Source organism: Eptatretus burgeri, chromosome 16 (genome assembly GCF_056783735.1).
Source record: "Eptatretus burgeri isolate ZD-2024b chromosome 16, Ebu_testis_v1, whole genome shotgun sequence".
In the NCBI taxonomy this organism is placed as follows: domain Eukaryota; kingdom Metazoa; phylum Chordata; class Myxini; order Myxiniformes; family Myxinidae; genus Eptatretus; species Eptatretus burgeri.
In genome coordinates this window covers 52,166,394-52,187,719 of record NC_140976.1, presented here as the reverse complement: position 1 = coordinate 52,187,719, position 21,326 = coordinate 52,166,394, and the positions used below count along the sequence as shown (strand labels likewise).

The 21,326-nt window shown below is 43.0% G+C and overlaps 1 protein-coding gene and 1 pseudogene across 4 annotated transcripts in view; one reads left to right on the top strand and one right to left on the bottom strand.

Moving 5' to 3' along the window:
- The window catches only part of TFIP11 (tuftelin interacting protein 11), a 30,958-nt gene that overhangs the window by 7,737 nt on the left and 1,895 nt on the right, over positions 1-21,326 (bottom strand). For 3 of the 4 annotated variants that reach the window (XM_085859765.1, XM_085859766.1, XM_085859764.1), the window contains exons 3-9: positions 21,036-21,207; positions 20,369-20,525; positions 20,019-20,146; positions 19,703-19,849; positions 19,391-19,612; positions 11,121-11,429; positions 10,721-11,002 (exon numbers count right to left, since the gene is read on the bottom strand). In XM_085859765.1, coding sequence (XP_085715891.1) covers positions 10,721-11,002; positions 11,121-11,429; positions 19,391-19,612; positions 19,703-19,849; positions 20,019-20,146; positions 20,369-20,525; positions 21,036-21,207 — 1,417 coding nt within the window. The remainder of the gene's footprint in view (positions 1-10,720; positions 11,003-11,120; positions 11,430-19,390; positions 19,613-19,702; positions 19,850-20,018; positions 20,147-20,368; positions 20,526-21,035; positions 21,208-21,326) is intronic. The other variant, XM_085859767.1, reaches the window with a different exon arrangement.
- Positions 6,371-7,340, top strand: LOC147011067 (uncharacterized; annotated as a pseudogene).

Sequence of the window (21,326 nt, the reverse complement as noted above, 5' to 3'; positions counted from 1 at the left end):
GGTGTCTGAGGACCTAGGAATGAGATTGAGGTAGTGGCCTGATGCCACACTCAAACCCGCAGAGAACAAATTCCCATAACTATCCTTTATTGGCGTCTCTGTATCATGAGGGGGTTCCACTACCTCCATAAGATAGTATGGGCTGAGTTATTCCGCACCTCTGATCACCGCTATGGTACCTGGAAGGAATAGTTCCGTAAACTCGGTTGGCATTGCTGGCAACTGATCGATTTCCTCATCTTCAACGTCCTCCTGCTCATCCTCGTCTTCTGCTTCCTCGTGATGGACGGAGGTCCCAGTGATGACGCTTACCAGTACTGGTTCGTCCACCAGCCTATTCTCACACGAAGCGAAGTCTCCGTCAGACACTGGAAACAGGCGCATCCTCGCTTGCGAACTAGGACTTCATCCGGGCGAGCACACGAGCGTGCCTCATGAAGACCTCGCGTTCCAGGGACCGTTTTCAGATTAATCATTTTAGGTTGTTCGACTTCCCATTCAGTCACGAGGTAGAATTCATGCCTCACCATATGTGAATTGGCTTGTGGCATGTCAAGGTTGCAAGATAAATTCGCAACACAATACTGGTGAAGTTCGTGCGCATTTCTGATTATTTCTCCTTTCTTTACAACAGACATAGCTGCCGACTGCTTCACAACTCCTCCGGCCCCATTGGCCTTATGTTTGCCGTGAGACGTGCCCTACCAGTACCTGATGGTTGGAATTCCGTACACTGATTCGCTCTGTGACAAGTACACTAAGGACGCTGTCGGCAGCTCATCGATGACTGTCATTTGAAGGGTCAAAAACCCAAAATTGTCCAGAAATGATAACCTGAATAAAATACTGCATCAATGCTATCAGTAAGCTTATTAATATAATCAAAAGCATTTATTATGGAAAATAACATGAATTACACAGAAAAATCACCATTCTGAAAATGTGACGGACCGGTGGAGATTTTCAGTGGCCAAACCCAATTTGCTAGCCAAGTCATATCAGTTCCCTAATCCTGATGGTACCTAGCATGAAAGTTTACTATTAATCGAAGAAACTTTCAAGCAATATCATTAGAAAAAATATTTATTTTCTATTGGATTGAACTCAAGGGAATTTATCGGCACCAATAAGAGCCTTCTAGTGTGAAAATGGTCAATTTCGACGTTTTCCGTCAGTTCACATGGATAGACCCTTTTCGAGCTGATCCAATTCTATTTTCAAATAATATTGGGGCTATTTGTCATACTGGGAACCAAGACTAGCATAAAAATTGAAATAATTATGTCAGCCCGACAAGAAATATCATTAATTTACAAATGTGAAAATAAAAAAACAGGCCCTTATTGACAACTTCATTACAAATTCCCCAGAGTGAGCACATGAAGGACTCGATATAGACCAGGAAGACCATACATTTTTTAATAGATTTTCAAACGCTTGTTTAGAATATTTCCTCCAAAATTTTGTTTAGTAAACTATTTAGGCACACTGATCACTTTCTACAATGAGGGTTCCCTGAAACACCGTGGCTCACACTTCCCTGCGTTGGGCCGTAAGCACAATCAGGTAGGCCTTCACCAAGCAAGTAATTCTACTTGTTAGACTGACTGGGCTCCCATGTGCCACCTGTGGGTTAGAGCAGTGAGCAGGTATTTTTTTTCTACCCTGTGGATTGAAGATGGTATAGAAGCTCTCCATGGGGAAGCTGTACTCAGGTGTGGCAAATGATTCATTTAACTCTGAATTTCCACCAAGTGATCATCACCATGTCCTGATGGTTGGTGCAAGGACTGTGATGCCCAATAATCTATATAAAAGCCTGGTGTTGGCTTAGTGGTTAGGGTGGCAGCTTGAGATCCTAGGGTCCTGAGTTCAAGCCCCGTTAGCAGCTGAATTAAAATACACCAGGAGGTTGACTCGGCTTGTCATCCTTCCGAGGTCGGCAAAATGAGCACCAGTGTACTGGTAAGGGGGACACTGCATCATCGGCAAAGGAGAGAGAGAGAAAGAGAGAGAAAGAGAGAGAAAGAGAGAGAAAGAGAGAGAAAGAGAGAGAAAGAGAGAGAAAGAGAGAGAAAGAGAGAGAAAGAGAGAGAAAGAGAGAGAAAGAGAGAGAAAGAGAGAGAAAGAGAGAGAAAGAGAGAGAAAGAGAGAGAAAGAGAGAAAGAGAGAGAGAAAGAGAGAGAAAGAGAGAGAAAGAGAGAGAAAGAGAGAGAAAGAGAGAGAAAGAGAGAGAAAGAGAGAAAGAGAGAGAGATAGAGAGAGAAAGAGAGAGAAAGAGAGAGAAAGAGAGAGAAAGAGAGAGAAAGAGAGAGAGATATACATAAAAAAAATAGGACCACTGGAGCTGCAGCTTATGTGGGCCCTGGCCTAATGTTGTAACCCAAATTTGGTCACATTCTGACTGGTGGGTCTGGAGAAGAATATTTTTGAAGAAATTTGAGGGATCACCATTTTGACACACTTCTGGTCATGTGATTGGCATGGCCTGCACAATTTAACATCAGGACCCTGTCCTAATGTTGTAACCCATATGTGGTAGCATTCTGACTGATGGGTATGGAGAAGAAGATTTTTGAAGGAATTTATGAGATTTTCACAAAAATTGACGGTCGGCCATTTTGACACACTTCCCGTCATGTGATCGGCATGACCTTCACAATTTAACATCCCTATCCTAGCCTAATGTTGCAAGCCAAATTTGGTAGCATTCTGACTGATGGGTCTGGGGGAAAAGATTTTTGAAGAAATTTACTAAGTTGGCCATTTTGACCTACTGAACGTCATGTGACCAGAACGAGATTTGCAATTCCTGTTACCAATCAGGAGAGGAACGTTGTGCCAAATTTCAGCCGGATCGGCTCAACGGTTTGGCCGGAGAACTCGAAAAAGGAGACGGACGGAGCGCGATGACAATACCTTATCTGCAATGTAAATTCCAGATAGGCTAATAATACGCTTGTTTGTCCATCCAGCCATGTGTAACGCTCCTCTACACACATTGGTTAGAAAGCTGGCCTGACTCTACGCTTAAAAGTAACCTGAAAAATAATATGGCTGCCATTTTGATGTTGTGTGAAGCCAAGGATATCTTTGGAGCTGTCTCATACACAATCGCCATGCTCTCCCGATAGGGTTTCCATCTATATAAATATAAAGTTGAAAGTGTGTCTGTTTGTTTGTGTGTTTATCTGTGAGCTATGCACGCGAAAAGTACTCGACTGATCCTCACCAAACTTCACATGCTGACAGAACATGTACCCGGGAGTGTCCCGATGTAAAATAATTGTACTTCTGACTTCCCGGTTTCCAAATTATGACATGCATTCGACACACTTTTCGTAACGTTAATTTTTCAAGTTCAGCTGATTGCCATGGGGCCAACGCCATTTGTAATAGAATGAAAAAAAATAGTGCTACAGTTAATTCCGAATTCCCGTTTCCAAATTATGACATGCATTTGACACACTTATCATAGGCCCTATTCACATCAACAAACGCCTCTTTGAATGCATGATTAACACAAGTCATATTTTATTGTACATACATGATTACATTAAGCCTGGTGTTGGCTTAGTGGTCAGGGTGGTGGCTTGGGATCCCAGGGTCCTGAGTTCAATCCCCGTTGGCTGCTGAATTAACACCAGGGGGTTGACTCAGCCTGCCATCCTTCCGAGGTCGTCGAAACGAGTACCAGTGTACTGGTCCCGGTGTATGCCCCGGTTAGAATAGGTGTACCATATCCCTGTGTGTCGTAAGAGGCGACCAGGGTTGGCGTCAGGAAGGGCATCCGGCCATAAAACATTGCCTCAAGAAAAAGCCCAACCACTGCACAGCAGGGAAAAATGGCTGTAAAAACGGTCTTTTTTTTTATACATGATTACATTACATGTTCACATAGAGGGCGTCTATTATACACATTTCGTTGAGAACAGTAGTGGATCAATACATGCTGCCTCACCCCAGTATGTTCATATTATACATACACATTGGTGCAGAGACCGTCTTATATTTCCTCACCAAATATAGACGATACGGCGTCCATGGTATTTGATACACTATCATAGGCCTTATTTACCTCAACAAAAACCTATAGAGGTCTATAATACACATTTCCTTGAGAACAATAGTTCATCAGTATCAGTACATGCTGCCTCACATCAATAGAGGTCGTCTAATATACACTTTCGTTGAAGCGGAGATATTTTTCCCGAGCAATTCCTCATCATCAAGCATTTACCTCAGCAATAGGACCAGTTCCTCTATCAGGAGATCGTGCTAAAATAGAGTGACTATTTACTTTTGTATAGTGGCAAAAGGTTGGTTGTGCTCATTCCCGCGGACCCCAGTGAAAAAAAAATAAAAAAAAAATAAAATAAAATAAATCGCTGGAACTCCCGCACTTTTTGAGCCGGACCCGTGCGTTTTGTCGCAGGGCTCCCGGGACTAATTGGCCTCCCCAGTTGGCAGCGGATCCCCTTGCGAGGACTCCCACGACCTGAGTTGTAGGGGATAGTCCCCCGAGCACAACCACCACACATAAAATTAATCCATACATTAATACATAATAGTAATATTTTGATAATTTTAATAAATTAATGATGCCTCCTAAAAAGCGAGGAAGCAGCATTTGGAGAAAAATGCCACACGCTAAGACTGTGAGAGCGTTACGAGATGTCGAGACCGAAGAGAAAACGACAACAAGGCGTCAAAGAGACCGGTCGCGTTGGCAGCTGCTCGGCTTGCAGAGACTCCTGAAGCTGCGGGCGTTCGGCACCGAAGCGTTCGCCAAACAACCACAGCAGCGAGAGCAGCAGAGCTGCCTGAAGCTACGGACACTCGACGCAGAAGCAATCGCCAAGCAACCGCAGCAGGGAGAGCAGCAGAGCTGCCTGAAGCTACGGACGCTCGACGCCAAAGCGTTCGCCAAGCAACCACAGCAGCGAGAGAAGCAGAGCTGCCTGAAGTCTCGGACAATCGACGCTGAAGCAAACGGTTGCATTCAGCTGCCAACAGAGCTGGCCCTTTCAAATCATCGAAATTGGAAAGAGAAGCCTTTAACTATAGACAGCATAATCAGTATCAATTGATCCCTATACTTCAAATAGGTGGGATGGATGAGATCTGCCGTCATAGTGGGGCAAGAAAATTCAAGAAAGAATATCCTGGTATGTGTTGCAGTGGAGGGAAAGTGAAAATCACCGATATATACGAACCACCAGAACCGTTGAAGTCTCTGTTGGATGGTACATCTGCCCACTCGCAACATTTCCGAGGCAATATCAGGAGGTATAACTCATGCTTCCAAATGACATCATTTGGAGCTGAAGAAGTTAGGTTACCGGGCTACTTCCCTATGTTCAAGGTTTGTGGGCAAATATATCATTGAGCCGAGGCCATTTTTCCACAACCCGGAGAAGAACCGAAGTTTCTTCAGATCTATTTCATGGGCAATCACAATCAGGAAGCTCAACGTCGGTGTGGCGTTGTTGAAGATGTCCGTCTCGAGTTGGTTTTGGACTTGCAAAAGATGTTGCATGAAACTAACAACATCGTAAGAAGTTTCAAAACAGCCTTAGAACAGGCTCCCAGTGAAGACATGAGGGTTGTAATTCATGCTGATAGAACTCCTGCTGGAGAGCATGAGAGAAGATACAACGCCCCACAAGTAAATGAAGTGGCCATCGTCATCATTGGGAAAGAATTCAATCGGCGTGACATAGTCATACACTGCAGAAATGACCAACTGCCGATAATCAGTGAGACACACCGCTCCTATGATGCCCTGCAGTACCCCTTGATTAACTGGGAAGGACAATATGGCTATTGCTTCCAAATATGGCAGTTCAATCCCACGACCGGACTAATGAATGTTGGAAAAAAAGTATCTGCTAATGATTACTATGCATACAGAGTCATGCACAGGTAAAATAGTTTCAATATAATTTTGCGGTCGCCAACTGTTTCACCAGTATATAGTTGATATGTATGCTAAGATTGAGTCTGAATGACTACAATTCATCAGAACTCATCAGCAGCAGTTACGCGTGGCTAATTATATACATCTCCGTGATTCTCTAACCAAAGATGGCCATGCAAATGTTGGTCAATTAGTTATATTACCATCATCATTCACTGGTGGACCACGGTATATGGCAGAACGCACTCAAGATGCAATTACCTATGTTCAAACTTTTGGAAGACCGGACCTTTTCATAACTTTAACCTGTAATCCTCAGTGGCCAGAAATTGTCAAAGAACTATTACCAGGACAAGTCGCACATGACCGACATGATCTAATAGCGAGAGTCTTTCAGAGGAAAGTCATTCTGTTGATAGATCTTATGATGAATTTTAACGTGTGTGGGTCTGTTGCTGTACATGTATACCATAGAATGGCAAAAACGTGGTCTTCCACATGTACATAGCCTTTTTTGGCTCAGAGAAAAACTTAGACCCACCCAGATTGACTCAGTCATTCGCGCTGAATTGCCCAACCCAGAAGAGGATCCGTTTTTGTACGCTATTGTGGAACGCCATTTGATCCATGGTCCATGTGGGGTAATAAATAGCAAGGCACCCTGCATGAGAAATGGAAAATGTGGAAAGAGGTTCCCCAGAGAACTGCTCCACGAAACGCAGTCGGATAAAGATCGATATCCGTTGTATCGTAGGCGGGCACCTGATGATGGTGGATTTGAAACAATGGTTAAAGTTCACGGTATTCCTGAACCCATAGTTGTTGATAATAAATGGATAGTTCCATATATCCCATTACTCTCCACTATCTTCAATGCCCATATCAACGTTGAGTACTGCAATAGTGTAAAAGCTATCAAATACATATTATATGCAAATACATTCACAAGGGCATTGATCAAGCCGTAGTAACCATTGAGAGAAACGACATCAACGAGGTTCAAAAATATGAAAATGGTCGATATATATGCAGCGATGAAGCCATATAGAGGATATTGACCTTCCCCGTTACTGGCAGGTTTCCTCCAGTTATTCACCTGACAATTCACCTTGAGAACAGACAGAGTTTCTTTTACAGATCAAAATGTCCAACAACGAGCGGAAGAACCTCCAATTTCTAACTTACTGGCATTTTTCAAACTATGCGAAATTGATGACTTTGCTCGAACTCTACTGTACGCTCAGGTGCCAACGTATTTCACTTGGAACTCGAGTCAGAAACGTTGGAACAGGAGGAAGCAAGGTTCAGAAGTTCCAGGATATCCCGGTATTTACAAATCTGATGCATTGGGTCGAGTGTACACAGTACATCCCAATAATTTTGAGTGTTTCTGCGTCCGCCTCCTCCTGCATGTGAAACGAGGTCCAGTGAGTTTCATAGACCTGAGAACAGTGGACGAGCAAATTTGCAGCACATTCCGTGAGGCTTGTAATCTCCTCGGACTCCTACAAGTCGATTCCCATTGGAACGCCACGTTTGAAGAGGAAACTGTTTCTCAATCCCCGTCGACCATGAGGTATCTATTTGCTATTATGATAACTGTGTGTGAGATGTCAGATCCCAAGAGCCTATGGGACATTCACAAAGAGGCCCTATCTGAGGATGTAAAAAACAGAGTCCAAAGAGAACATCCACAAGAGGACATCCAGTACACACCAGATATGTGCAATGAGGCTCTGATATTCATTGAAGATTTGGTATTATACATGAGCAGGAAAGATTTAACTAAGTGGGGACTTCCCTCTCCTAATAGGTCTGAAAGCGCAACCATCAGTAGAGAATGGTTCCGTGAAACAAACTACAACACAGATACTCTCGCAAAGTTTGTTTCTAACAATGAGCCGCTTCTGGTTCAGGATCAGAGTAATGCATATCAACTGATTTCTGAAGCGGTTCAAGAGGGAAGTGGTGGGATATTTTTCTTGGATGCCCCGGGTGGTACTGGCAAAACATTTGTCCTCAACCTTTTGTTTGCTGAGATGAGGAGCCAGAAAAAGATCGCATTAGCCGTTGCTTCATCCGGTATAGCCGCAACACTACTTTCAGGTGGCCGCACAGCGCATTCTGCTTTCAAATTGCCTCTCGACTTAGCTACAATAGAGTATCCGGTTTGTGGCATTGGCAAACAAACTGAAGCAGCAAAAGTGCTGAAGAATTGCGATCTCATAGTTTGGGATGAAGGTACGATGTCGCCTAAGGATGCATTCGAAGCATTAGATAGAACTATGCGAGATTTAAGAGGAGTAGACCTGCCTATAGGTGGAGTTGCGCTGGTTATTTCTGGCGACTTCAGACAAACTTTACCTGTAGTACCCCATGGCACTCCAGCTGATAAAATGAAAGCCAGTATAAAATCTTCATACCTCTGGACATTTGTACAAACTATCCATCCAACAACAAATACGAGGGTCAAATTATATGGTGATTTAGATGCTGGCAATTTCGCACAATTACTTCTCAAACTTGGAAATTATGAAATCCCGAACACGAATGATGTAATATCTATTCTCGATGATTGTGGTACAATAGTTTCATCTATGGAAGAATTAGAGGCTCATGAGTATCCCAATTTAGCGACTAATTACAAAAAACATACAGTGGCTCTGTGAAAGAGCAATCCTGGCTCCACTTAATGAAACAGTCTGTGTAATAAACCATCAGTTATTACAAGTAGTTCCAGGCGAACAACATAGTCACAAGTCTATTGACACCACACTGGATACTGAGCAAGCCGTACATTATCCCACAGAATTTCTAAACTCATTGGAATTACCAGGATTCCCTCTGTAGAATATGTCGTTAAAAGTTGGATGCCCGATTATGTTATTATGTAATCTCGATGCACCAAAACTTTGCAACGGAACTAAACTGATTGTGAAAAGACTACTACCACATGTAATTGAGGCCACTATCATGACAGGATGTGTGAAAGGAGAAGATGTATTCATTCCGCGAATTCTACTCATTTCATCAAATTCAACGATTGAATTTAAGAGACTACAATTTCCTGTATGCCTGTGCTTTGCGATGTCTATCAATAAGGCAAAAGGACAGTCATTGAAAGTAGCAGGGCTGGAATTATCCACTCCTTGCTTTTCCCATGGTCAGCTATATGTGGGATGCTCCAGAGTGGGATCATCGGAGGCTTTATACATATTGGCCCCAGAGGGGAAGACATCAAATATTGTTTATCCTCGAGCACTCCACTAAAATTATTGAGCTACTTCAGTTATTTCATAAACGGGAATAGGATGTGCGATGAAGGAAATACATGTTGCTGGTGAAAAATAAAAATGGTGGTGGTGGTTTGTATTTATACATATTACACATATAAATAGAATGGTGATGGCGTTTGGTGTATGTGTATAATATTTTATAATTAAATGGTTATGGGCTCTGTAGATATTTTATAGAATGGTTATGGGCATCGGTACGTTGTAACTTCGTATACATAATATAACATAATTTTTTATCAGGATAACAGACATAAATAAATCAAATACGCTGGGCCAGGCTGGGTTATGCCCGACGTATAAATTAAGTCGCAAATGATGACATGAAACCAGCCTCACATTGTTGAGGCATTATGGTTTTTTATCTGATGCGGCAATAAATCTTAACTTTTTTGAACTAGTCTTCTGCATATAAAACATGGCGGGGAAAATATATTATAGTGGTGATGAAAATAAATAAATAATGGTGGCAGCCTCTACAATTTTACAATTAACTGTGACACATACTCCTTCAGACCCGCCGTCAACCACGGGATTCCCGTGTGGAGCACGGGTATCCCTGCTAGTTCAGCTTAAAACAAACCAAAGCGACTGTTAAAAGGATCATCAAATATCAAAAAGGTTGGAGCCCATAGGCGTCATAGCCTTGTGAGGGCCACAGCATGTATCGGCCTCATGCTTCAGTCCTAAGGCTTCAGGCCTCTGATGTCAGCCAATGGGACAGTGCAATTGGAATCTTTCCAAGCTATATAACCATGATGTATTTATATATGCACATCGGCAAGAGGCATGTTTTTGCTTCAAAACCTGAATTTTCTTTTCCGGGAGCGATTGAGGCAGCGGTCTGTTGCCTACACACCGCCCAAATAACTACGTGACATTCTCTCGAACAACAGCTTTCACCAGGGAGGTTCTGCGGGAGCCTGCCAGTAAGTTATGATTACCATTGCAACGAGGAAAACAAATCCCTCATGCAGTGTTTAGGTTTCATAGAACAACTCATATGTGCAAATCATTTGTTTTATATTCCAACAAGTCCCACACATAGAACATTGTATGCAATATTTAGGTTCATCCATCAGCTAAGATGTGCTTGAAAACGGATTACTAGCTCACGGTAAAGTCCCATAATGAAGACTTAATGGCAAGCACAATAATTGAGGAAAAATAAATAATTAACTTCTCCCAATGTGACGGCAAAAATCAAAAGGATGGGAAAATGGAAAACCCTCCCCAAAGTTCCCCGAACTACAAAGACAGAAAATAACTCTCGTGGTTGGCAATTTCCTGGCATGAGCTTCAACAAGTCACCCCCTTGTGGTATGAAACGATCAGTATGAGCTCCCATCAGCCGATCACTCACAGCAGCTTAAACAATTAAATATAACCCATCCATTACTCAAGTGACATTTTCATAACGACCTGTGCCATTAAGTGATGAATAATAATATAAAAGCCAAAGATCCAGAAGTAAGCATATGGTTGTGCCCTTCTATGGAATACCCACCTCAATGCGTAACCTGGGAAGCACCAGCTGATCCAGGATGTTATCGGTGAGCCATGGTGGCAGAAGAGGAAGCCACTGCTCAAGAAGGCAGACAAAGGGCTCGCAGTCACGTGGTTGCCAGCGAGATGCCGCGCGACGTACACTTGGCATCCAGGCCTCCCAGAGCAGGCGATGGTAAGGGTCCATCATCATGGGATCACATTGCGATGGCTGCAGTGTGCAGCATGCATCCTCCAATATGGACTTCCACTCTTGAAGGATATCTTGACCAAATGATGTATCCTTCAAAAAATGTCATGAATGAGGGGGAAGAGAGAAAATTTGATGCGTTAGCTCAAGAATGCAGACGGGTTCACTCGGTCTTCCATAATCATCACCCTCATTGTCTACAGCAGAGTACCTTGAGTGGATCCCATCCACTAAAATGTTGCTTGATAAGAGGCGTGACAACTGGACCTGCGAGCCCGGCAAGCCCCAGTGACATATACTCTTCTGGGAACTCTTCCTGAAGTCGGCGGAAGTCCCGCACTGCTTCAAATAAGGTCAGTGGAGGTTCACCCTCGCCGGGTGGCAGCTCTTCCACGCCAGCTCGAGCTCGTCGTTCACATGAGTCGACGAGGCCCAGGACCCGTGAGAGACGTTCAACAGCGGAATCATCAGAGTGCAGAAGTTCCTGCAAACGATCCAGCTCGTGGCCGAGAGAGACCAACTAGGAGTGGGCAAGTGTAATAATAGTGGAGGTAACTAACAGGCCAAGAAATAAAATAAATGATTCAAGTTCAGTTATATTAATTTGAAACAACCATTATTCTAGACAAGACTCAGTTCTGATTTCTGATGGACCATAATCTATTACAGTGTCGGAGCTGCTGAAGCAGTTTCTTGGCAAGGGTTATACTTGGTCGTTTGCCATTGCCTTCCCAGCAGTAGATAGGGCAGGAATTTTGAATTTATTAATGGTGCCGGTGATAACTGACCTACTCTTCACGAAGGACACCGTGGAATCTTTAACGTCCACCGACGATTGTGGGAAGACGGGACGCCCAGTTTAACGTCCATCCGAGGGACGGCACACACACTGATGAATCACCGTTCCTGTGAAACACCGGGATGACAGTTTATAGCTGAGTCGAGATTCGAATGCAGAAAAGACAGCTTTGAGGTGAGTGTGCATACCTCTAGTCTGGGCCATCCTGCCAGCTCCAGAACTCTATAGTAAGTAATGATTCTGGAGTAGTTGGTTTTAAGCAAGATGTCCATAACATTCTTGATACAGGAACAGAAGTTTTTCTATTCATAAAACGATAGAGATCTCATCGGCTGATGCAAAACGGATTTAACTACTGATGAAACCTGATGCAGTTATGAACCAGAATTAAAATCATGTTCATCTCAGTAGAATGTGGCATTTTTTTCCAAGTTCTACTGACAAAGCACAAAAGCATTTTCTCCAAAGATGGATGGGCTTCATTTATTTTCCGATCACGCCAATATATACAGGAAACCCTTAAATATCGCGGGGGTTGCGTTCCTGAAAAATGCAACAATATTCAAAACCGTGACAGTTAAAACCAAAGGCCTATGGGAAAAAGGGGGTTAGGTTCCTGGGCTTCGAGAAAATATGGAGGAATGTGGGCGGAAACCAAAAATAAACAGATTACAATTGAAGGTAGAATGACAACCAGGAACGTGGATACCTATGCCAGGCTGAAGTTTACACTTTGTATGCCTCTGATAGGCCGAATCTACATCCAGACCTGAATCAAAATCTAATCAGCTTATTCTTGTCAGTACCAAACTTATCCACCTAATTTTGTCATAATCCGTTCACAACTTTTTGAGGAATTTTTGGCCTTATCTCTCAATGGTGAAGAATCACTGAAAAAAAAAATATTTTTAGAGAGAGAGAGAGAGAGAGAGAGAGAGAGAGAGAGAGAGAGAGAGAGAGAGAGAGAGAGAGAGAGAGAGAGAGAGAGAGAGAGAGAGAGAGAGAGAGAGAGAGAGAGAGAGAGAGAGAGATAGAGAGAGATAGAGAGAGATAGAGAGAGATAGAGAGAGATAGAGAGAGAGAGAGAGAGAGAGAGAGAGAGAGAGAGAGAGAGATAGAGATAGAGATAGAGATAGAGATAGAGATAGAGATAGAGATAGAGATAGAGATAGAGATAGAGAGAGAGAGAGAGAGAGAGAGAGAGAGAGAGAGAGAGAGAGAGAGAGAGAGAGAGAGAGAGAGAGAGAGAGAGAGAGAGAGAGAGAGAGAGAGAGAGAGAGATTGAGAGAGAGAGAGATTGAGAGAGAGAGAGAGAGAGAGAGATAGAGATAGAGATAGAGATAGAGATAGAGATAGAGATAGAGATAGAGATAGAGATAGAGATAGAGATAGAGATAGAGATAGAGATAGAGATAGAGATAGAGATAGAGATAGAGATAGAGATAGAGATAGAGATAGAGATAGAGATAGAGATAGAGATAGAGATAGAGATAGAGATAGAGATAGAGATAGAGATAGAGATAGAGATAGAGATAGAGATAGAGATAGAGATAGAGATAGAGATAGAGATAGAGATAGAGATAGAGATAGAGAGAGAGAGAGAGAGAGAACGAGAGAGAGAGAGAGAACGAGAGAGAGAGAGAGGGAACGAGAGAGAGAGAGAGAGAGATGGGAATCTGGTGGGGAGGAGGGGGTTATAACAATTGCTATGTTGCTGGATTATGCAGATGAAATTTAAAGTGCATTAGTTGGGGGTGGGGGGGCAGGTTAAAGTTTCTTATTTTGAAGAGTATAAACTTCATGTATGCCCCCAAAGGGTGTAATCTAGGATTTTTCTCAACTGGAAAGGGTATAATATCTGAATATACAAGATGTTCAGGGATAATGAATGGGAGATTAGTATTCTTCAATTCCTTCAAATGTCCTGTTGAGCCATGGTAATGATATGCTGTCGTTATCACTGCTGAGACCAGCTTCATTGCATTGAAAGAAACCTTACAGAAATACTAAATTGGTGTCATTTAATCCTCTGACTTGTGTACACAATACTGTTTTACCCCAATTTGGTATCTCACGATGGACATGTTAAAGTTCATGATATTTATATCCTTTAATCTATCAACATACACATACCGATTGGAAAGATGTATAATCAAACAAGGACAAATGTGTCCAAGAGCAGCGTCCTAAAGGTTTTATCGGCTAACAACAAAAAAAAAAACAACTTCCGATATTTCATCACGTGCCTTGATTAAGCAAATAGCGAGACCCGTCATAGTGCATTTACGAAATTACAATATATTAAATGGAATAATCTTTAATTAGTAACGTGAACCTTTCGAAACTTTAAAGCAAATGTCCGAATATATTTAAAAGTTCATGATAGACGCTCTCAAAAGGCACCCTCAATGCGAGGATGTGTACAAGTGCTTAATATTTAAGGAGATCCGGATCATGTATATACAAGAGCCGAGTCCTAAAATAAAGGTTTTGTCTTCACAAGAAGAAGAACAAGAAGAACAACGCCGAGCTCTCTATGAGCAGCGTTCGCTGCGCTAGACGCTGCTAAAAATACTGCACTCCTTTCATTTAAACACGTCCAAAATTTTTACAAAAAAAAATCCCAACCGACCTACCCCATTCATTGAGCAGGATGTTGTCAGAAACCCAATATCTTTTTTTGGGGCCTTAACGCGGTGCAGTATTTCATTTCGGACAATCATGGTGTTTGAGCTGAGACGAGTCATTGTTTGCATCTATGCGTACGATTACCTCCGATTATGAGCCTTTTCTTGCTTCTCACGCACCGTTATGTGTAGTAAACAAACCAGCAGATGGGAACTAAGCTAAATTAAATAATGAATAGTCATCAAACAGGAAATGCCATACAGAGATCCTGTAATACTAGATTTACAAGATCTAGGAGACACAACAGTTAATAATGGCACTCAAACGTAAAACAATTGACAAAATTAGTTGTGCGAAAAGGCAGAGAACGTTTATGACGTCATAAACGAGAACGCAAAAAAAACGAGAACGCAAAAAAATCAAGTTAGATAGTTTGGTAAGAGGTCAAAGTGTGGCATCTGTGGGCCACCATTTTGGGTTCATTGAATTGACTGCTGTGAACATGAATCAAATGCAGCAATATGGGAGAAACCACTGCGGATTAATCCATTTGAGTGGATATGGGAGAAACCATTGTGGATTTACCGTTTCCACGAGCCACCCGGGAATGAAGGCTCCAGTTCAACCATAGCAGACGCCGAAGAGACGGGATTATTTTGGAAGAGGATGCCATCTGATATCTTCCTCTCCAAGCAGGAAAGATCTGCTCCGGGTCAAGGTGGCTAAGGATCGTTTTACCCTTCTGCTATGTGGCAATGCAGCAGGCAACTTTGTCGTGCTCACGATGATCCATCAGCCATCGCTAGTTCTACATCCATATCTTTCTAACCAACACCCTCCCTCTAACAGCATCATCATCCAAAGCTAAGGCTTATATTTTCTTTTTATGGCAGAGGACAGTACGAACGAGTACATATGTTTATCTTCACCAACCTCACTGGTTTGTAATGAATCAAAAAAGGTAAAAGTCTTGTGTTTTTGTTCATTTTCAATTATGAAGTGTTAATTTTTTGCTGCCACCCACCTTCCTCTATATAGTATTTCCTCGAAGCCCAAGAACCGACCCCCCCATCCCCTTTTCTCATTGGCCCATGGTTTCCACGATCGCGGTTTTAACTATTGCAGCATTTTCCAGGAACCTACATCCTCCTACTTGCCCACCATAGAGTGCATCAGGCTGCCTCCCTCAAACAAGAAAATCTCACACCTTGCCATCACACCAAGGCACGTCATTGTCTCCCCTGTTGCCTCCCAAAATATTAATTCATCCCCGATGTTACTCTCCCGTTGTTTTGTTTCCCCAACTTTCCTGACCCACTCCTTTATCTGTATGGGTTCAGGCTCGCAGTGGAAGAGTTTTCTAAAGTCATCAATGAGTGTGTATTCTGCATTGCCTTACATGGAGAATTGTCAGAGTTGTGCCTCGTGTATTTCATTTTGTAATTTATTGAATAGATTTGTGTTTCTTCCTGGTAATTTCCTTAGCACTATATTAATTAAAAAAAACTTAAATGTTAGCATGGGGAAATATTTTCTCATTCTACTGTTAGGGGTTGTCACGTTGCAGTGACTGTTACTTTAGTTGTGAACAGAGTCATGTGATTATTCATGGCTAATGGTTCACTTCAGCCTCCTCCTTTCACTCTGATTTTCTTGAGGCCATGCCCCATGTTTTCCTAGGGTAACGCATCCACCCATGTGCTACATATGACAACATATTGAAACATGCATGAGAAGGAAGGGGGGACCTCTTGTTGTAATTGTTATTGTTGTATATGCCACATCTGCGTACCTACTTCGCAACTATATGCACATCGTCATGTGACTTTTCAGATAGATAAGACCAGCTATGATGCCCACAGATTACGTACCCCCTTTAGCTCAGTTTCCTCCCTATTGGAGAGTTCCACAGTTCAATGGAGCGAGGGTGTGTTCGAGAGTGGCCCAGCAGGCAAACAGGTTGGTGCGATGGAGCGGAGTACAAGGAGAAAGGAGCTGCGGGCATCATTGGAACTATTCACAGGGCTTGATGCTCAGATTCCAGAAGCTCGTCGTGCCGCAAGTGTGAGGGTCGCTTTTGTTAATCTCCCTTTAACATATTTGATTTGTTGTTTTGCTTTCACCCACCATTCCAGACTAGGTCGGCTGTTGTATACGGATCTGTGGTTATAGCTCAGGTACTTCCTTTTCTTGTTTGAAAGGTGCATGTTTTATGTTGGTCACTCTGTTGAGTCTGATTGGATTTATCAAATGAATAAAGATAAGCTTGGGGCCACCTTATTGTTCCACCACGTGGCAGGAAGGCCAGTCAGGTAGTGGTGACCATAAATTTAAGCGTGAACAATCATGTGACCGGGTTCACACCAGCGTTTAATCTGGTCTATTTGTGTTTAACAATTCAGAGGCGAATAAGCCCAGTGTGTGCATCCTGAAGTAAACATGTTACCATCTATAAAATGTAATATAATTTCTGGGGAAGACTGGGGGTAAAACAACATTTGAAAATACCTTTACAGACTCTCTGCAGCAGTGGGCAAAATCAAACATCTATTATGAAAATTCCGAGACAAGCAAAGAGACTTAATACAGTGCCTTCAGAAAGTACTCACACCCCTCGACTTCAGTCACTTTTTTGTGTTGCATCACAAATTTAAAATGGATGATATTTAAAAAAAAATTTTTTCACACATCCACACAAAATATCCCATAACGACAAAGTGAAAACACGTTTTACAAATTGGTTGAAAATGAAATACAGACATATCTAATTTACATAAGTGTTCAAACCCCCGAGTCAACACTTTGTCTAAATGCCTTTGGAAGCGAATACAACTTCGAGACTTCTTGGGAATACAGTCGATGCATCAGCTTTACACATCTGGATTTGGGGATTGTCTCCTGTCTTTGCAGGTTTGCTCAAGCTCTGTCAAGTTGAATGGGGAGTGTCGGTGAACAGCAATCTTCAAGTCTTTCCACAGATTCTCAATGGGATTCAAGAGTCTGGGCTTTGGTTGGGCCATTCAAGGAATTTCATGTTCTTGTTCTGAAGCCATTCCAGTGTTTCTTCAGCTGTATGCTTGGGGTCATTGTCCTGTTAGAATATAAATCTTTGCTACGGTCGAAGGTCTTTTGCACTCTGAAGTAGGTTCTCCACAAGGATTTGCCTCTATTTGGCTCCATTCCTTGTTCCTGCTATCCTTACAATCTCCCAGCCCCTGTTGCTGAAAAGCATCCCCAGAGCATGATCCTGCCACCACCATGCTTCATGGTAAGGATGGTGTTCGATGGGTGATGAGCTGTGCTCGGTTTCCACCAGATGTAGCGCTTTGTATTCAGGCCAAAGAGTTCAATTTTCATCTCATCAGACCACAGGATATTTTGCCTCATGCTCTCAGTCTCTCATGTGCCCTTTTGCAAACTCCAGGTGTGCTGTCATCGCAATTCAATATTGTGTAAATCCTGCAACTGCTGTGTGCACAAGAGGTGTAGTGGTGTCAGGGGTAGACTGCAGGTGGTACCTGACTTCAAATGTGCTGTTTGAGCAGGTAAACAAGTGACTCCAGTTAGAGCAGAAAGGTTAGTTTATGGGGATATATCTCTGGAATGTGGAGATAAATTGTTACCTTGGTGATATGATTAGTGCAGGTGGTGGTGTGGAGGCAGCAGTGAATGCAAGAATAAGAAGTGCCTGGAGGATGTTTAGTGAGTTCTTACCCCTGTTGACATCAAGAGGGACCTCTCTCCGATTAAAGGGAAAACTTTATGCAGCTTGCGTTAGAAGCGTGATAATGTATGGCAGCGAAAAATGGGTGATCAAAAAAAAAAAAGAGGATGAACGGAGGTGTGAACAAAATGAAATGAGAATGGTGAGGTGGATGTGTGATGTAACACTAAAGGATAGGAGATCAAATGTGGAATTAAGAGATAGGTTTGGTATAGAAAGCATTAGTGAGGTTAGGGGTAGGGGTAGGTTGAGATGGTTCGGACATGTGAAAAGGATGTAGGCGGGTAGTTGTGCGAAGAGGTGTATAAATATGAATGTGAATGGAAGGAGAGCTCAAGGAAATCCAAGGAAAACATAGGAAAAGTTGCTGAGAGATGATCTTAGAGTTAAAGGCCTAACAAGTGGGCTTGCAAGGGAGCGTGCAGCCTGGAAAGCAGCCATTAGGTGAACCGCGGTTTGCACATGCAAGCATGGAAACGGTCATAGAATGACGATGACGACGATTGGCTTCTGTCTGGCCATTCTCCCATGATGCCTAAATATGTGAAGTGCTGTAGAGACTGTTGTCCTTCCGTCAGGTTCTCCCATCTCAGCAAAGGAACTGTCGGACTGATCATCGGGTTCTTGGTCATCTCCCTGACCAAGGTCCTTCTTGCCCATTTGCTCAGTTTGGTCAGACGGCCAGCTCTATGAGGCGTCTGGGTAGTTCCATATTCTTTCCATGTCCTAATGATGGAGCTCACTGTGCTCTTGGGCACTTTCAACACTCTAGAAGTTGTATTATACCCTTCCTCAGATCAATGCCTCCTCATAATTCGATAATCGGAGTTCTACGGACAGATCCTTGGACTTCATGGTGGACCAACTTTGGGGCCTTCTATATAAAGGTGTGTTCCTTTATAAATCATGCCCAATCAATTGCAATGGCCAAAGGTGGACTCCTATGAAGTTGTAGAGACATTTCAAGGATGATCAAGGGAAATCGAATGCACCTGAGCTCAATTTGGAGTGTCATAGCAAACGTGTTGAATAATTATTTATGCAAGACATTTCAGATTTTAATCGATTTGTAAAAATTTCAATGAAAAAAGAAACAAAAAACACCACTTTGTCCTTATGGGGTGTGTAGATCGGTGACCAAAAAAATTTTTAAAATCTCAATTTCATCCATTTTTAATTCAGGCTGTAACAACAAAATGTGTAAAAGTCAAGGGGTGTGAATACTTTCTGAAGGCACTGGAACTTAATTGAACATGAGCCTTATTATTTTTGCAGCAGGAACAATCACACGATAAGTTATAAAAAACAAAACCTCAGCAGAAAAACGTACCCGGTCCTTCTCATGGCGCAGCTGACGGTCAGTTTGTACGATCTCCTGCTCGGCCATCTGGACAAGGATTTGCAGGTTGTGCTCAAGCTCAGGCATGGAGAAAGCTGCCCGCCGGGTGTCCTGAGAGGATGGAGCTTCCTCTTCACTGGGTAATCCGTGCCGCTGCTGCATCTGGTTGTAGCTGTAGTAAACTTTCTGCTCCTTGCCAGTGAGGTCAATCACCTGCAAGAGAGTCGCAAAAACAAGTTGTGATGGGCTATTCGGACTCCCAAGCTGCGCTGTGTGTAAATGTCGGAGAAAAACCTCACTCACCTTAACCTGGCTCAGCTCAGAAGGAGCCATCACCCTTTGCCCCATCCCACGACTCTTCAGCTCTTCCACCGTTCTGTAAATGTACTTGGGCTTGGCTTTGGCAGTCCCTGGATCCCTCTTCCACTGGCTCAGCTGCCTCTTACACTCCTGGTCATCCCACACAAGGAAAGCATGACCAACCCATGTGCATATTGCATACATAAGCAAAATTATTTGGTGATAAATGCAGATTTGCTCTGCAAACTTTAATTAACGTAACACTGGCAGCCGAAGCAAAAGGACATTATATTCGGACATAACCCAACCACACAATCACCTGATCTTCCTCCTCCTCAGAATCGACAACAGGAAAATCACGAAGAGATTGCTCTGTTCGTTCTGGACCATGTGCTCCGATTGCTCCACGGCCTTTCCGCATCTGCGCCTCCACGGGATTTATAATCCCTGTGGAATTCAGAAAAAACATTCTATGATTGTGCAAGCATGATGCAGGCCATGCCAACTTGTCACACAAAAAGGTGCCCAGACTGTGACACCACCAGAGGTATAGTGGGCAAAGCAAGTGGGAAGAAAATTGTGCAGAAACTTGAAACAACAGATTATGTTAAATAAATAAATATTGCCAAGTAGACAATGACGGCAATAAATATTGCCGTCATTCTGCACCTTGAGACTTCCGGCCGAGACCTTTCCCAGCCACGTAGCCCATCTTCTGCAACAGCTTCTGCCCGATTCCCTTCGTGTGCTTTTCCCACTCGCCAAACGAGCGTTCAGACACAACGGATGTAAATGTCTTGTTGCCTCCTCCCCTGATCACCATGTCCTGTACCATGATGAGAGACAATGTGAGAGGCAAGGGACAATGTTCAGTATGGCCATGTCAATAATGGGGTTTTAAGTGGTGGGCCAAGATGAAAGAAGAACATGATTTATGAGTAGAGGGAAAGGGAGCGACGGACTTAGGTATTGATCTTGTCAGGCACAAACCAACCGACAGATTACACCAAACCAAGCAAGGGGACATCAGTTTTTAAATCAAGTCAACCTTGCAAACATAAAATCTGCAAGAATTGTGGAACGCATAGGTAAAAGCCAGAGATACAGTCGAAGTAAACCCAAACTGCAGGAGGGAATTATGGCGACAGTACGAGCAAGTGAGAATCGTTGTAACAAAAATAATGAATTGCAATACGGTCATCAGATAGGTTTCACTCACAACAGCAAATATTTTGCATCATTTAACTCACTTCTCTTGAAGATAATGTGAACTACCCTAAGTACTGAAGACCCAAACAGGTTAGGCCGTTTACGTGGCCTCTGAGGGCAAACTCACCGATTTTGGTGCTTTCTTTGTGCCAAACTCCCTGGGATAATCGCTGCGCTTGCACGCTGGCATGCTTTCAGAGTCAGCCGGTTGCTCTCCATCGCTGCCCTCGTCCTCAGGCATCACAGACTTCCGCAGTCCCGCACTAACAAAGTTTACCGGTAGTGTAAGGTCCCCCAGCCTGCAAGGAGGGCACAAATTAAAAGTAGCAAGCTTTTCATCTGAAATGGAACTGTATAATAAATACGTTGCATCGGATTTACAAAAAGAGCCAAAGCATCTCGCAAAATTAGTGAGAGC